Source organism: Ornithodoros turicata, unplaced genomic scaffold (assembly GCF_037126465.1).
Source record: "Ornithodoros turicata isolate Travis unplaced genomic scaffold, ASM3712646v1 ctg00001291.1, whole genome shotgun sequence".
NCBI classification, from domain to species: Eukaryota; Metazoa; Arthropoda; class Arachnida; order Ixodida; family Argasidae; genus Ornithodoros; species Ornithodoros turicata.
The window spans coordinates 56,076-69,268 of NW_026999537.1; the positions used below are offsets into that span (position 1 = coordinate 56,076).

At 45.6% G+C, this 13,193-nt stretch overlaps 1 protein-coding gene across 1 annotated transcript; it reads right to left on the bottom strand.

Moving 5' to 3' along the window:
- Window positions 1-9,753: 9,753 nt before the first annotated feature.
- LOC135376775 (gamma-aminobutyric acid receptor subunit delta-like) lies at window positions 9,754-11,890 on the bottom strand. Its single transcript, XM_064609251.1, has 4 exons — window positions 11,862-11,890; window positions 11,660-11,780; window positions 11,328-11,456; window positions 9,754-9,993 (listed from the first exon to the last, which is right to left on the bottom strand). Exons 1-4 carry the CDS (start codon window positions 11,888-11,890, stop codon window positions 9,754-9,756), a joined length of 519 nt encoding a protein of 172 aa, XP_064465321.1.
- Window positions 11,891-13,193: the final 1,303 nt, after the last annotated feature.

Consider the following 13,193-nt stretch of genomic DNA (forward strand, 5'->3'; position numbering starts at 1 on the left):
TACGTTTCAGTCTGTGATACATGCGGCAGCTTTGCCACCAGTCGCTCCGGCGCCCCGCTTCTTGGACGTGGCAACCTTGGGACTTCATACTAAAGAACATGTTTTAAAGAGGTGAATGCTTGTGGGAACGTTTCAATGAAGAAAACAAATGAGGATAATGTACCTTTGGGCAAAAAGGAAGATGCACTACATTCTTAGGTGCAGACTTTTCCTGCACTACAGCCTTTGCTAGGCGTCCTCACGCCTGTGGCTTGTCTGTGGAAGACAATTTGGTCATCCTTTGCACCCTATTAATGTGCAAAAGCACCGCAACGCAGTGCTTGCATTTGTGATACTCCCTGGAAGACAATGAATACTTGAATTTAGCAAGACGAATATGGTTTATAGATGTCAAGTACAGGCGATCTGCCTAACAAATGAGGTGTCACCCGGCAGCACAGGTGCAGGACAACAACTGTATGTTCCCTCCTTCCGTCAGTGCCAAGCTCACTTTGTGTAGGTTTTTTGTAGGTGCAGACGACTGTAATACGAAACAAGTACTTGGACGGTAGAAGGTGTGACTTCAACGACGATGCACTCTACAATGTGACCAGCATTGATCACTTCTTCGCCTTCTTCTAAGCAGCGAAAGCCTTCCCCGACATGCTCTAAAATGGTTGTCAGAGATATCTTGACTGAAATGGAGAGAAGTAGTAAACATTCGCCCCACGATTTTGCCACTATTGCACGACGAACAGTGCTGGAATAACTCGTAATGAAGCAACACAATGGCATATAAGTGCCACAACACTTTACCTTCGACGCAGCTCTCGTCCTCTTCATTCATTTTGAAACCAACCGGAGTCTTGTTTTTCAAGGGAAACTCACACCCGCTTCTTGTCACATACATTCGCATGCGATGGTATAGCCAGCCGCCGGCTCTAAAGCGAAACGCACCGCCTCCAAAATAGTGTCGCCACCGGCGCGCGTACGCGGAAGATCTCTGATTGGCTGCGCGATATATGTATAAATATTTGGATGCTCATTGGTCTAAAAAACTGGCGTCAGTTTCCTTCGCGCTGATTGGGCGAGAGTCATTTGACTGAGGAGCGAGCATCCGAACGCGCGAACCAGGTCCCCCAAGGTCGCCATTTTCCCATGTATTTGTTCCTATCCCGATGCGTGCAATGCCGGAGGCCGCCCTTAGATACCCCATTGTTACCAGACGTTGGCTTGCGTGGATTGTAGCGCGCTAAAGATCCAGTTGAAGCACAATCCAAGCCAGGCCAGGTCACCGAAGGAGAAATGGACGACTGCAGCGCCTGCGGCGCCTGGTACGACAGGTACGCTATGTGATGCACGCAGCCGTGCACTAGATCCTTCCGATCGCTCAACACGTTTAAAAACGGACCAAAAGTGAAACACGACAGAGAAAGTTGTTATACGCGTTTTATTTGGACATATAAAGACTAGATTCATTCGCAGAAACAACAAAAACATTTTGCCGCTAAACTTAGCGCGCTGCAGTGATCCGGAACGGCAACAGTGGGGTATCTAGTGGCGGCCTTCTTCATTGCACGCTTTTCCGAGGTGAGTTTGGGGGACCTGGCGCGAACCATCCGCCGGAAGCTGCCGTTTACGCAATGGTCCAGGCAAAATGGCGGGCGCCCAAACCACGTGATCCCCAGGAGCCACTCACAGCGTCTCTGCTGGCCAGCGCGGGAAAAAAGCTGGGGCCCAGTGCGCATGCGCAGACCGACCTCCTTTCCCTTCTCTCCTCGGGTTTTTCGTCTCTCCTCCCGTCCCCCTTATCCCCCCAGCCTCGTCCGTTTGTCTTCGGCGCTTGCTGTCTTGCTGTAGAGCAACGACCATGCTGTCCCAAAGCAGACAATCAAAAAGCGATGCTGTATGACAAATCAACTTTATTTGTCCTCGGAAACTGCCTCGAAAAAGCTACAGCACATATCTTTTTACGTCTTGTAACAGGCTTCACTGGAGCTTTAGGTACTTCGGCATCGAAGGGTAGTTCAAAAGCCAATGCTGGGCTATGTGCGTCGTTGTTGCCGATGGCTGCGGGAGAACTAAAACAAAACAAAAAATATATTGATGATCCGTAACTCTGCACGGAAATCACTGCTATGATAGGCAATCGATCTTGATTTCGTATTTGAACACCAAGGCATTTGTCACGAATGTTCGTAGATCACAGTGAATGAACGGCTGCGACGCGCATGAGGGGCAACTAGCATAACCACACATAATTTGATTAACGGCATATCAGAAACGTACAAGTGACGGCAATGCACTGCACAATGAAACGCCGCTAACGTACCGAGCGACTCGTAAATGTTGTACGTAATGCACTTAACGTGATAAACCTGCATTACTTCCTTCAGTCACAAAAAAGTAATCAAACTTGTCTTACCGTTCACCTGCAGTACGTCGGAAAGAGTGCAGACTTCCTCTCTGACGATTTCTGCGTCCTTTGGAGGTGCAGGGATTCCATCACATGTTCGTCTTCCCGCTGTTGTGATGATGAGGTGGATGTGCCATTCCGTTCTCACATTAGCAGTTCGCCACAATCTAAATCTAAAGCATTCAAAACCCTCAAACTACCCCCTAGCGTCTGCGTGCACAACGGTTGCAGTCCGAGAGAATACGCGTGGCCGAACAGACGTGATTCTCCTCCGTTCGCCTGCTTCCGTTGAGCGGTTCGCGCGTTCGGGGATGCTCGCTCCTCAGTCAAATGACTCTCGCCCAATCAGCGCAAAGGAAACTGACGTCAGTTTTTGAGACCAATGAGCATCCAAATATTTATACATATATTGCGCAGCCAATCAGAGATCGTTAGCGTACGCGCGCCGGTGGCGACATTATTTTGGAGGCGGTGCGTTTCGCTTTAGAGCCGGCGGCTGGCGCGAACCGCTCAACGGAAGCAGTCGAACGGAAAGAAAAACGACAGAGGCAGGTCCCCCAAACTCACCTCGGAAAAGCGTGCAACGAAGAAGGCCGCCACTAGATACCCCACTGTTGCTGTTCCGGATCACTTCAGCGCGCTAAGTTTAGCGGCAAAATGTTTTTGTTGTTTCTGCGAATGAATCTAGTCTTTATATGTCCAAATAAAACGCGTATAACAACTTTCTGTGTCGTGTTTCACTTTTTGGTCCCGTTTTTAAACGTGTTGAGCGATCGGAAGGATCTAGTGCACGACTGCGAGCATCACATAGCGTACCTGTCGTACCAGGCGCCGCAGGCGCTGCAGTCGTCCATTTCTCCTTCGGTGACTTGGCCTGGCTTGGATTGTGCTTCAACTGGATCTTTAGCGCGCTACAATCCACGCAAGCCAACGTCTGGTAACAATGGGGTATCTAAGGGCGGCCTCCGGCATTGCACGCATCGGGATAGGAACAAATGCATGGGAAAATGGCGACCTTGGGGGACCTGGACAGAGGAGACATCGCGTCTGTCCGGCCACGCGTGTTCTCTCCGACTGCAAGCGTTGTGCACGCAGACGCTAGGGGGTAGATTGAGGATTTTGAATGCTTTAAATTTAGATTGTGGCGAACTGCTAATGTGAGAACGGAATGGCACCTCCACCTCATCATCACAACAGCGGGAAGACGAACATGACATGGAATCCCTGCACCTCGAAAGGACGCAGAAATCGTCAGAGAGGAAGTCTGCACTATATCCGACGTACTGCAGGTGAACGGTAAGAAAAGTTTGATTACTTTTTTGTGACTGAAGGAAGTAATGCAGGTTTATCACGTTAAGTGTATTACGTCCAACATTTACGAGTTACTCGGTACGTTAGCGGCGTTTCATTGTGCAGTGCATTGCCGTAACTTGTACGTTTCTGATATGCCGTTAATCAAATTATGTGTGGTTATGCTAGTTGCCCCTCATGCGCGTCGCAGCCGTTCATTCACTGTGATCTACGAACATTCGTGACAAATGCATTGGTCATTGACAGAATGGCGTAAATGCAGGCTAGCTGGTGGAGAAATTCCATGATAGGCAAGCCTGAGGATGGGCAAGACACGTAAACAAACACAAACACGAAGGCTCAAAACCAGCAAAAACGTCTTGCTGGTTTTGAGCCTTCGTGTTTGTGTTTATTACGTGTCTTGCCCATCGCTCAGGCTTGCCTATCATGAAATGCCTTGGTGTTCGCAAATACGAAATCAAGATCGATTGCCTATCATAGCAGTGATTTTCGTGAAGAGTTACGGATCATCAATATATTTGTTGTTTTGTTTTAGTTCTCCCGCAGACATCGGCAACATTTCCGAAATAGCGCCGACCGTGTCCCATGAGGCAAACAAGATTGCTCATTGGTTTGCTATTAACCGTCTGACGTTGAATCTGTCTAAGATAAAGTTTCTTGTCTTCTGCGAGCCTTCTGTCAAATATGTCAAAATGAGCATCTCAATTCATAACAATGTTATAGAACAAGTACATGTTATTAATTACCTAGGCGTGACCTTAGATTCTCATCTCACGTGGAAACCACACATTGATAAAGTTGCTAAGAATATTTCCAAGTCTTGTCACATTTTATTCCTTGCCCGTCAATATTTTCCACCACATGTTTTACGTCAATTGTACCTCTCATTTGTGCAGTGTCATCTAATTTATTGTGCCGCTTCTTGGGGTACTGCATTCGCAACATATCTGGATCGTCTGTTCAGGCTTCAGAAAAGAGCTATAAGATTAATTACTTGTTCTGGCAGTAGAACTTCCTGTATTGAGTTTTTTTAATTCTTTGAATATTCTCCCACTGCCTGATCTTATTCCAGAGCGTCGTGCCTTACTTGTAGAGTCAATTGTAAAGAATAACGTTCCTTTTAATAACAACATATTTCAAAAATGTCCAAGAGGTAACGGAAGCGTCATGTCGAATGACTTTATGTTATATCGGCCAAAAAATATGTATGGTGCGAGATTGACAGTGTGTTTTGGGCCGCGACTCTGGAACTCTATGCCTCTTGAGGTTAAAAACAGCCAGTCATTCCGCAACCATGCTACGACGATACCTTATGGACACTTCAGCCTATTTGAACCCAGGAATGTAACTGTTTGTTGCATTATTTATCTCACCTGTTTTTCTGTTCCATTTACCCCGCGGGGCATGAGCCTGTACTAGCGAAAGCTATTGGACACGCCCCACGGTTTTTCTTGTTCCTTGTTTACTAGTGATGACAAATAAACAACAACGACGCACATAGCTCAGCATTGGCTTTTGAACTGCCCTTCGATGTCGAAGCACCTAAAGCTCCAGTGAAGCCTGTTACAAGACGTAAAAAGATATGTACGGTAGCTTTTTCGAGGCAGTTCCCGAGGACAAATAAAGTTGATTTGTCATACACCATCGCTTTTTGATTGGTTGCTTTGGGACAGCATGATCGTTGCTCTACAGCAGGACAGCAAGCGCCGAAGACAAACAGACGAGGCTAGGGTGTAGGAGGCACGAGAGGAGAGACGGGAAAGGAGGTCGGTCTGCGCATGCGCACTGGGCCCTAGCTTTTTTCCCGCGCTGGCCAGCGGAGACGCTGTGAGTGGCTCCTGGGGATCACGTGCTTTGGGCGCCCGCCATTTTCCCTGGACCATTGCGTAAACGGCAGCTTCCGGCGGATGGTATAGCGGCGCGTCCCCACTAATGGTGTTTCACGGAACCGCCGTGCGGTGGCGCCGTTGTTCGATTTCGAGGCGAATAGGAAGCATTTCAAAGCTCTAAAAGCCCGATGGAGAAAGTGCGCTGTCGTGGAGTATGTAGAGGATACTCGAATGTACTGTTCATTTTTACAAGACAGTCGCACCACACTTAAGAGATACATCGGTCTAGTGGATGGCTTACTTTTCATGATCGATATGGTTATGGAACGCTGTCCAACCAGCGACGCAGATCCGAGCGCTATACACACTATTACAGCGTTTACTGGTGCTGTCCGACTTGTAACATAATATATATATTATTTCACATTGAGCTTGACCTTGAGATGATGCGCATTTGAAGCATAATTTAATGTACATAACGCATGTGCGCATTTAATAATTTTCCCGTCAGAATGAATGAAGCACAAGACGTTTTTTCTGCAGTGATAGTATTTTGTCCGCGATATCCGCCGATCCCAACGTCAAATTCTACCGTCTGCTTCTTATAGACGGAATGATTATTGTGATCAAGTGGTCCAACTGCCATGATAGGGGACCACACATCAATTCATCAATAAGATGGGGGGGTATGTTTAATAGAGTGAAAAAATCAATCAATCAATAAGATGGCACCATGAGGTGACAACGTCAAACGAATAGCGTACACAAAAAAAATAAAAAAATAAGGGGGTCAGGGTGACTCCCCTTGGGGGAGTCAAACCCTGCCACATATATAACCCCCCTCCCCCTCCTGGAGTCACTATGACATCATCAATGCAGGGGGGTCATTTGATGCCATCAAGAGGAGTCATTTGACTCCCACTGGCATGGATCTGTTTTGACTCCTACCGGCATCAATAGGCGATTTCAGATATTGCCCTTGTGCACCGCACGGGGGCGCTCCGTCGCCCAAGTCATGCGCATCGCGCAATGCGTGCTTGCATTCGTGCTTGCCTGCCTGTTGCTTGAAGGAAGGAGGGAAAACCGAAACCGTTTGCGCTCTTCTTCTTCTGTCTGACTCATGAGAACTAAATCCCAAGGTGCAGTGGGGCATTCGCAACACGGCGCTCTCTGGCGGGCCATCCATGCAATTTCTGAAATCGTCTATTGACCCCTTGGGGGAGTCACTTGATGCCCCCGGGAGTGTGGGGGACCTTCCACCCCCACACAAAAAATGCGCCGAAACGAAGCACCGTTGCAGTAAATTCTGTTTTCCTGCAGTACTCGCTAACTGCACCAGTTCTTCACCAGAACGTACAAATATAAATTCCGTTTGGTCATTTACATCAAGGTGTGCTGGCAGTTAGAACATGCAGCAGAGACATAATTTGCTGCAAACGGTATTCTACATTTTTGACAAGCTACTGAATGGTTCCAGACTATAGGCTTAAGGTAAGAGACTTTTATTGCTTTGACAATTCGCACTCATTTGAGACAAGATAGCAGCAATAGGCTGCAGTGATTAGGTTACACACGCTTTCCTCTTTAAATTGAAACACCTGAAACACCTGCTCAACTTTGACGTTGTTCACAGGCGTGCACAAATCTGATGATCCACATCGATTAAGAACTAAGCACTTGCTGAGCGTAGTGGTTATTGACTGTCCTGTACTTCTTGAAACCAGTTTCATTCAGTTCGAGTGAACAGCTGAATTATTCAATTTTTGACCAGGATGAATGTTTTGTTCTTGTTTTTTTGTTTTTTTCATTTGCAGTCAGACAAAATGTCATCTACAAGGTGATGCCTTGAAAAAAACCACCAGTCTGATATTTCCTGTGCTGCAGATACGGAAATGGTACCTGTGGATTTCCAAACTGACAGAAAACGAATTCTCATTAATGGAGAGAACAATTGGAATGTGATTCTATATGAAAATCTGCCTAAAAAATGCGCAAAATGGAATGAAAAATGCTTCTGGCAACAGCACGAACGCCTTTCTGATGATGCCGCCGCAGAATTCAAGTAACACTTGCATACTTTCTGTTGCTGCTGATGCTGCCGTTTATTGTATAAGAAGTTTGCTAGTAACACTTACACGCTGTCTTCCAAGCCTTTCTGTATGATGTTTCATACATTCGAGTAACGTTCTGCTGCTATTCCAAATTAATTCCCAGTTTCCCCCCTGATAACAAGAATAGGTGCTGTGTCCTTGAAACCTCAGAGGCGTTTGTCACACAGCTGTAGCACGCAAAATACTGAATAGGGGCAGGCTTTCCGCGGCAACCCCCTCTGCGATGGAGCATTACATGGAAATTAATGAAGCACAGCAACCAGTTATGGCAACTAGTAGTACATAATCGATGTACATTATGAGATTTGTGCAAAGCTTCAACCTGTATAAGCTCCAAACAGTGATTCCACGTTGATGTAGCTAGCAGTTAATTAGTTAAGCTCCAGGACTGTACACAACGTTAACGGTAAAGAAGGTGGCGACTAGCAATGCCGATGCAGGATGCCCGACCATAAACCCCTCGGTCAAAACAGCGAATGGTGCAGAAATTTGCAGGTCTTTTGCTGCGTGATGGATGATTGTAGGATACACATGGGCCTCTCCCGGGCTCTGCAGGTAAAGTATTTTAAGAAGGAAATTATGAAGAGTGCCAGGAAAACAATACCACATTATCAGATAATAATATAATTTCATCAATTCTATCTCTTCCGCGGGAAATGCATACGATAATTCAGGGGTTAAAATTGAGTTGGTATTTGCTGTTGGTATTTGAGTGAAATAAGGTAAAATGAGGATGTGTCTAATCAGCACTGCAGTGATGTGATTGACCCAAGCCATTTTAGAGAACCTACTGCAGCAGGAGAAAAACCCTTTTCAAGCAAAAAACTGTGCTTTTGAGCAGATATGCTACATGATCACGCGCACACCATATACTCTATTTTCAATACACTTTCAAAAGAGAGACGTACATGTGGTCATTGAACCCGAAGCCCATCTCCTTGTAGCGATTGTCATGTACTGGAATGAGGTGAAGTAGGTTACCTGTAATGATAAAAATCAGTGTTCGTAACAGCGACAGAGAGGTGTCAAAATTCGAAAATTCCAGGTGAAGTACAGTAAACAATAGAATATAGATAACTGCCAATAATTTCCCATTAGTCATTTTCTGCCGATATGTTGCAGCCACAATGCCAAGAAATATTCAAAGAAAATGCCAGCGCTGGCTTACTGGTGGAAAAGTACTATGTGTGCTCTACACACTATGCCATCTTTTTTAGTTATTTTCGCACTCAATTTGTGCACTTTGCTTTCACGTAGTGCTAGAATCACATAGGCTGAACATGACGAATATTTATTTCAAGCTTCTCGTACCACAACACGCCTATTACGAGCGTTCTCGCAAATCTTTTGCGTGATCGCGTTAGAGACGCCATGTGACATCTACGATAAGTAGCGGAAACACAGCACGGAAACAGCAATGACTTCAAAAATGAAAGAAAGGGTGATAGTGATCTTATATCTATCGCTTTACTATTGCCTGGCCCCAACAGGTAGGAGACAAAGTCATACGCAGTTTCACGCTTTAAACAACACGTGTCAGGAAAGGGTTTCCTAACGGCAGGATACAAAACAGAAGCGAAACTGCACAAATAGGACACGCGACCTCTGTCCCGCGATGACTTGCGCTACCCGGTGACTAGGCACGCGCTAAACAAGCAGAGGTTCTCAGCTGGAGGCTTGCCTTCGCTTTTAACAGCGCAAGTGGATGTTTGGGCAGTCCTGGAGCGGATTCCTGCTATTTTGCGACAATGTAGCAAGGTGTAGCAGGATTGGCTGTATGGCGCTATTGGCGGAGCAATCGCATCACTGGACTGCAGCCCGCCCTAGCGACGTATTCGCCGGATGATTGTGTTCATTTCGGAAATTACGTTCTGAAAACTTCTGCCACCATTCAGGAAGGCTTTGAAAAATTTTTAATTGTGGGAAACTTACTTTTTCAATTGAACTTTGAATGAAGTGAATCTCACTGTTTTTATTTGTACAACGGTGTCGCAACAGCAACAGCAAAAAAAATCGTAAAATTTCTGCTTTATCCCCGCCTGCTCAATTGTAGCAAAGAAAAGCGCATGTAAGATGCGGGGAGCGCTCCCCGCATCTTCCATGCGCTTTACTTTGCTACAATTGACGCCCTGATGCGAGAACGGTACCTCATGCTGTACGAAACCCTTCCGTCAGGTGCAATCTTGACCAGCTGGTTAGGAACCGTGACCTGCGGCACCGAGGCTTTCTTGACATTAGCAAAAAATAGATCTGGTTTCCAGATATCTGGCATGATGAGGTCACCTCTCAGTGTGAGCGTTTCGTTGATGCCGAACTTTTGGAGATTGAGCCGAGGGTCGTACCATGCCTGGTGCAAATGAAGGTCAAGAGCGTAGGACTGCAAACCAATGCCCGCGTTTTGAAAAATGTAAGCTATAGCGACTGCAAATACCGTCGCGAAATCAGGTAACAGTGCGGAAGACACAATGCAGCAGGCATAGAACTCTGAACAGCAGGAAACATTGACATTACCATTTCTGAGGTGTCCAGTGGTCCCATGCTGTGAATGTCGATGTGAACATCGACAATTGTTGACTTGGCTTCATTTGACATGCAATATGAATAAAGAAAAGTGAAGCCACACTGATGGGACATATACCTTGGTAACTTGCAATTGAATTTTGCTATGTAAGATACGAAAGACAAGATTATGAGGAGTAAGTGGCCCCCTCTTGTTTTACCTTTCTTTCCCCCGCATTGACCTTAATGCTGGGGACAACCGTCTTATCACAAAAAATCCAAAACCAGTCTTATCAGAAAGAACGCACAACAAATGAAGGTTGGGACAATTCCTCCTGGAGACCAACATTACACGCGCGCTTCTTCGCAAAAATCAAGCAGGCGTGGCTAAAGCGTAATTTTTACTTTTTTGTTGTTGAAGATTTTGAGTTGCGATACTGTGCATAGTTTTTGTTGGGTCTGTTGGGCGCTTATCCCTGGAGGACTTCGTATTTCTGTAAAAAGAAAGTGAGGACTGTGAAGAAAGTGAAGTGGCAATTTTCGAAGTTCACTTGACTAAAAATAAATTTCCTGCAATTAAAATTTTTCCCAAGCCTTCCTCTATGGTGGTAAAAGTTTCCAGAACTGGTAATTACCGAAAGTCCCGCAATCCTCCAGCGCCTACATCACCAGTTCCAATTTTTGTATCACTTTACATGAAACACCCTGTAATGGGCTACATTAAAACATAAATGTGTACTGTAGCACAAACAAACTTCTAGTGTGACCTCCCAAGGTGCATGTTAACTGCAGTGAGCCCAGTTGGGTGCTCCAACTACCCCAAACATTACCTACTCCTGAAATGACTAATTCAAACATTTAGCTAATTGGCGAACTCCTATATCGTACAGCTCCAGTTGTAGGATCCAGTGCCAGTAACCTAGAGGCAGCAATAGAATCTACGTAGAATAAATAATTTTATCTGTATCTTTATCTGCAAATAAATATCTGTATTCAGTAAAAACCTTCTATATTAACCTAATGTATGCATGTTTGCGCATAATGTCAGTATGCGCCTTCATGTTCATTATGACAGAGGTTACACAATGGCTCAGGTAGGTGTATAAATATTCCACATATCTTGGAGACTCCACCTACCACTTCTCAACAAAATAGACCTACATCACAAAGAACATTGCTTACCAACTTCTTGATGACTCCATCTGTCTTCTCTCTTAGCAGCGGTTGCAGGAGGCGGAATATAGCACTGACCAGGGCACCTAATGCGATGGGCAAATTACAATGGCCACTAAATGTTCTGAAGTGACGTACCTGTAAATTACACAATAAATTGAGATTGTGCAGTGCCATAGCTTCAACACAGAACCACTGCATTCGGACCAGCAGACAACTTCGTAATTAACCACAGCACAAGGCGCACCACTGGAGAGATGCAGGTATTCACATGGTTCTCGTGTACCGAAGAATTATCTTATCAGCTTGAGTAGAAGGGTGATGAGATGAGGATTGCATACCCATCTAAGTTCTTCAAAGCGGCTGCCAAGGTCAACAGCAACGAAACGTGGCTCCAGCTCCCTCCTCCCATGTATGGGTATTGGCACAGGCTTGCTGTGCTTCCATTCCAGAGGCAAGGTGCTGGAAAAAGACAGAGATGCTTAATGCATGAAGATATAATACGCAATCTCAGCTGATGCGGTGTTCTGAAGTACAGCTCACATGAAGCTGTATACTGAACAGACATGCATGCTTCCCACACAAAAAAGAAACGAACTTGCCATAAGAACAAAACGTGCACAAAATCATAACATCGCTGTATCCACTCCCATGAGGGTGTGACGCCCCATTATGCAAAGGCCAAATACAATAATACAAACATAAAATGCTGACAGTGGGAACAGCAGGGAATCCAACCATCTCAGGGAAAAGAGGTGCAGGGATACGGGCAGAGATGTACGGGAGCTGCATGGATGCAGGGGCCATTCCAAGTAGTAGTCAGTCAAGTAGTATACTGTCATGTATCGTTTCCATGAAATACACCAGAGTGAGGTACACACATACTGTGAAGTCGAGGGGGAAGCTTGCCTGCATTTTCTAGACAGGTATTCAATATTGGAGAGATATTCTATCTCTATCTCTCTCTTCTATCTGTCTCTATATTCTACCTGGTGATATTCTATACGTTGAGATACTCTATGCGAGTTTGTAGTATCACAACGTACAAGTCTTATATTCTGGACGCGAACCTGTGAATCACTCGCTCTGCACATTAAGGCCGAATCACCCAACCCGCTCATGTCATCTCCTCGCGATGGATGGCGCCACGCACTGTTGAGCCACGTGATATTTCTGGACCAAAATAGGAAATGACGAATGCACGCGCGTTTGCGTGTCTATACCACTGATCTCTATGTATAAAGGCTGGATCGCGCATGGGAGAGGGGCTCGTGGGGGAGAGGCGTGCCTTCGGGCCGCCATGTTGGTGGGCCCTAAAGTGCTGTATGTGCCCATAGAAAACAATGGGAGGCAACAGAGATTGTGAGTATTTATTGCGCTGCTAGCATTGATCGTTGTTTGTCATCACACAATTTTGTAAGGTGCCAGTATACTGATGTATCCTAACAGTGTTTCACAGGTGTCCCGCCGTTCGATTCTTAATTACGTTATGTTTTGCATTCCGAAACTAGACCGTCACTGCAGTGCAGCGCTGGGGATTGTACTACAGTACGTTTCCCAGCCAATATTTCAATAAGAAACGACTAGAGGTTAACAACAACCATGTATATAATATCCCGTACTGCATTTTGGACAAAAATTGTTCCATAAAGAACGGTCCGGGAAAAGTTATACTCGCATGGCAGAAAGAGATCTTTCTGTAGAATCACAGCCGTTGTTTTAGCCGTGTATGCGTTTAGTATGATTTATATCAAGCATCGCCTTAGAAAGAGTCTTTTAGTAAACGACAGCGGTGCTTTGCCTCGCAAATATGGACACACTGAAGCAGCCCAAATAATTACTTCAAATCACAGATCACACTCGTTAGGACAGTTA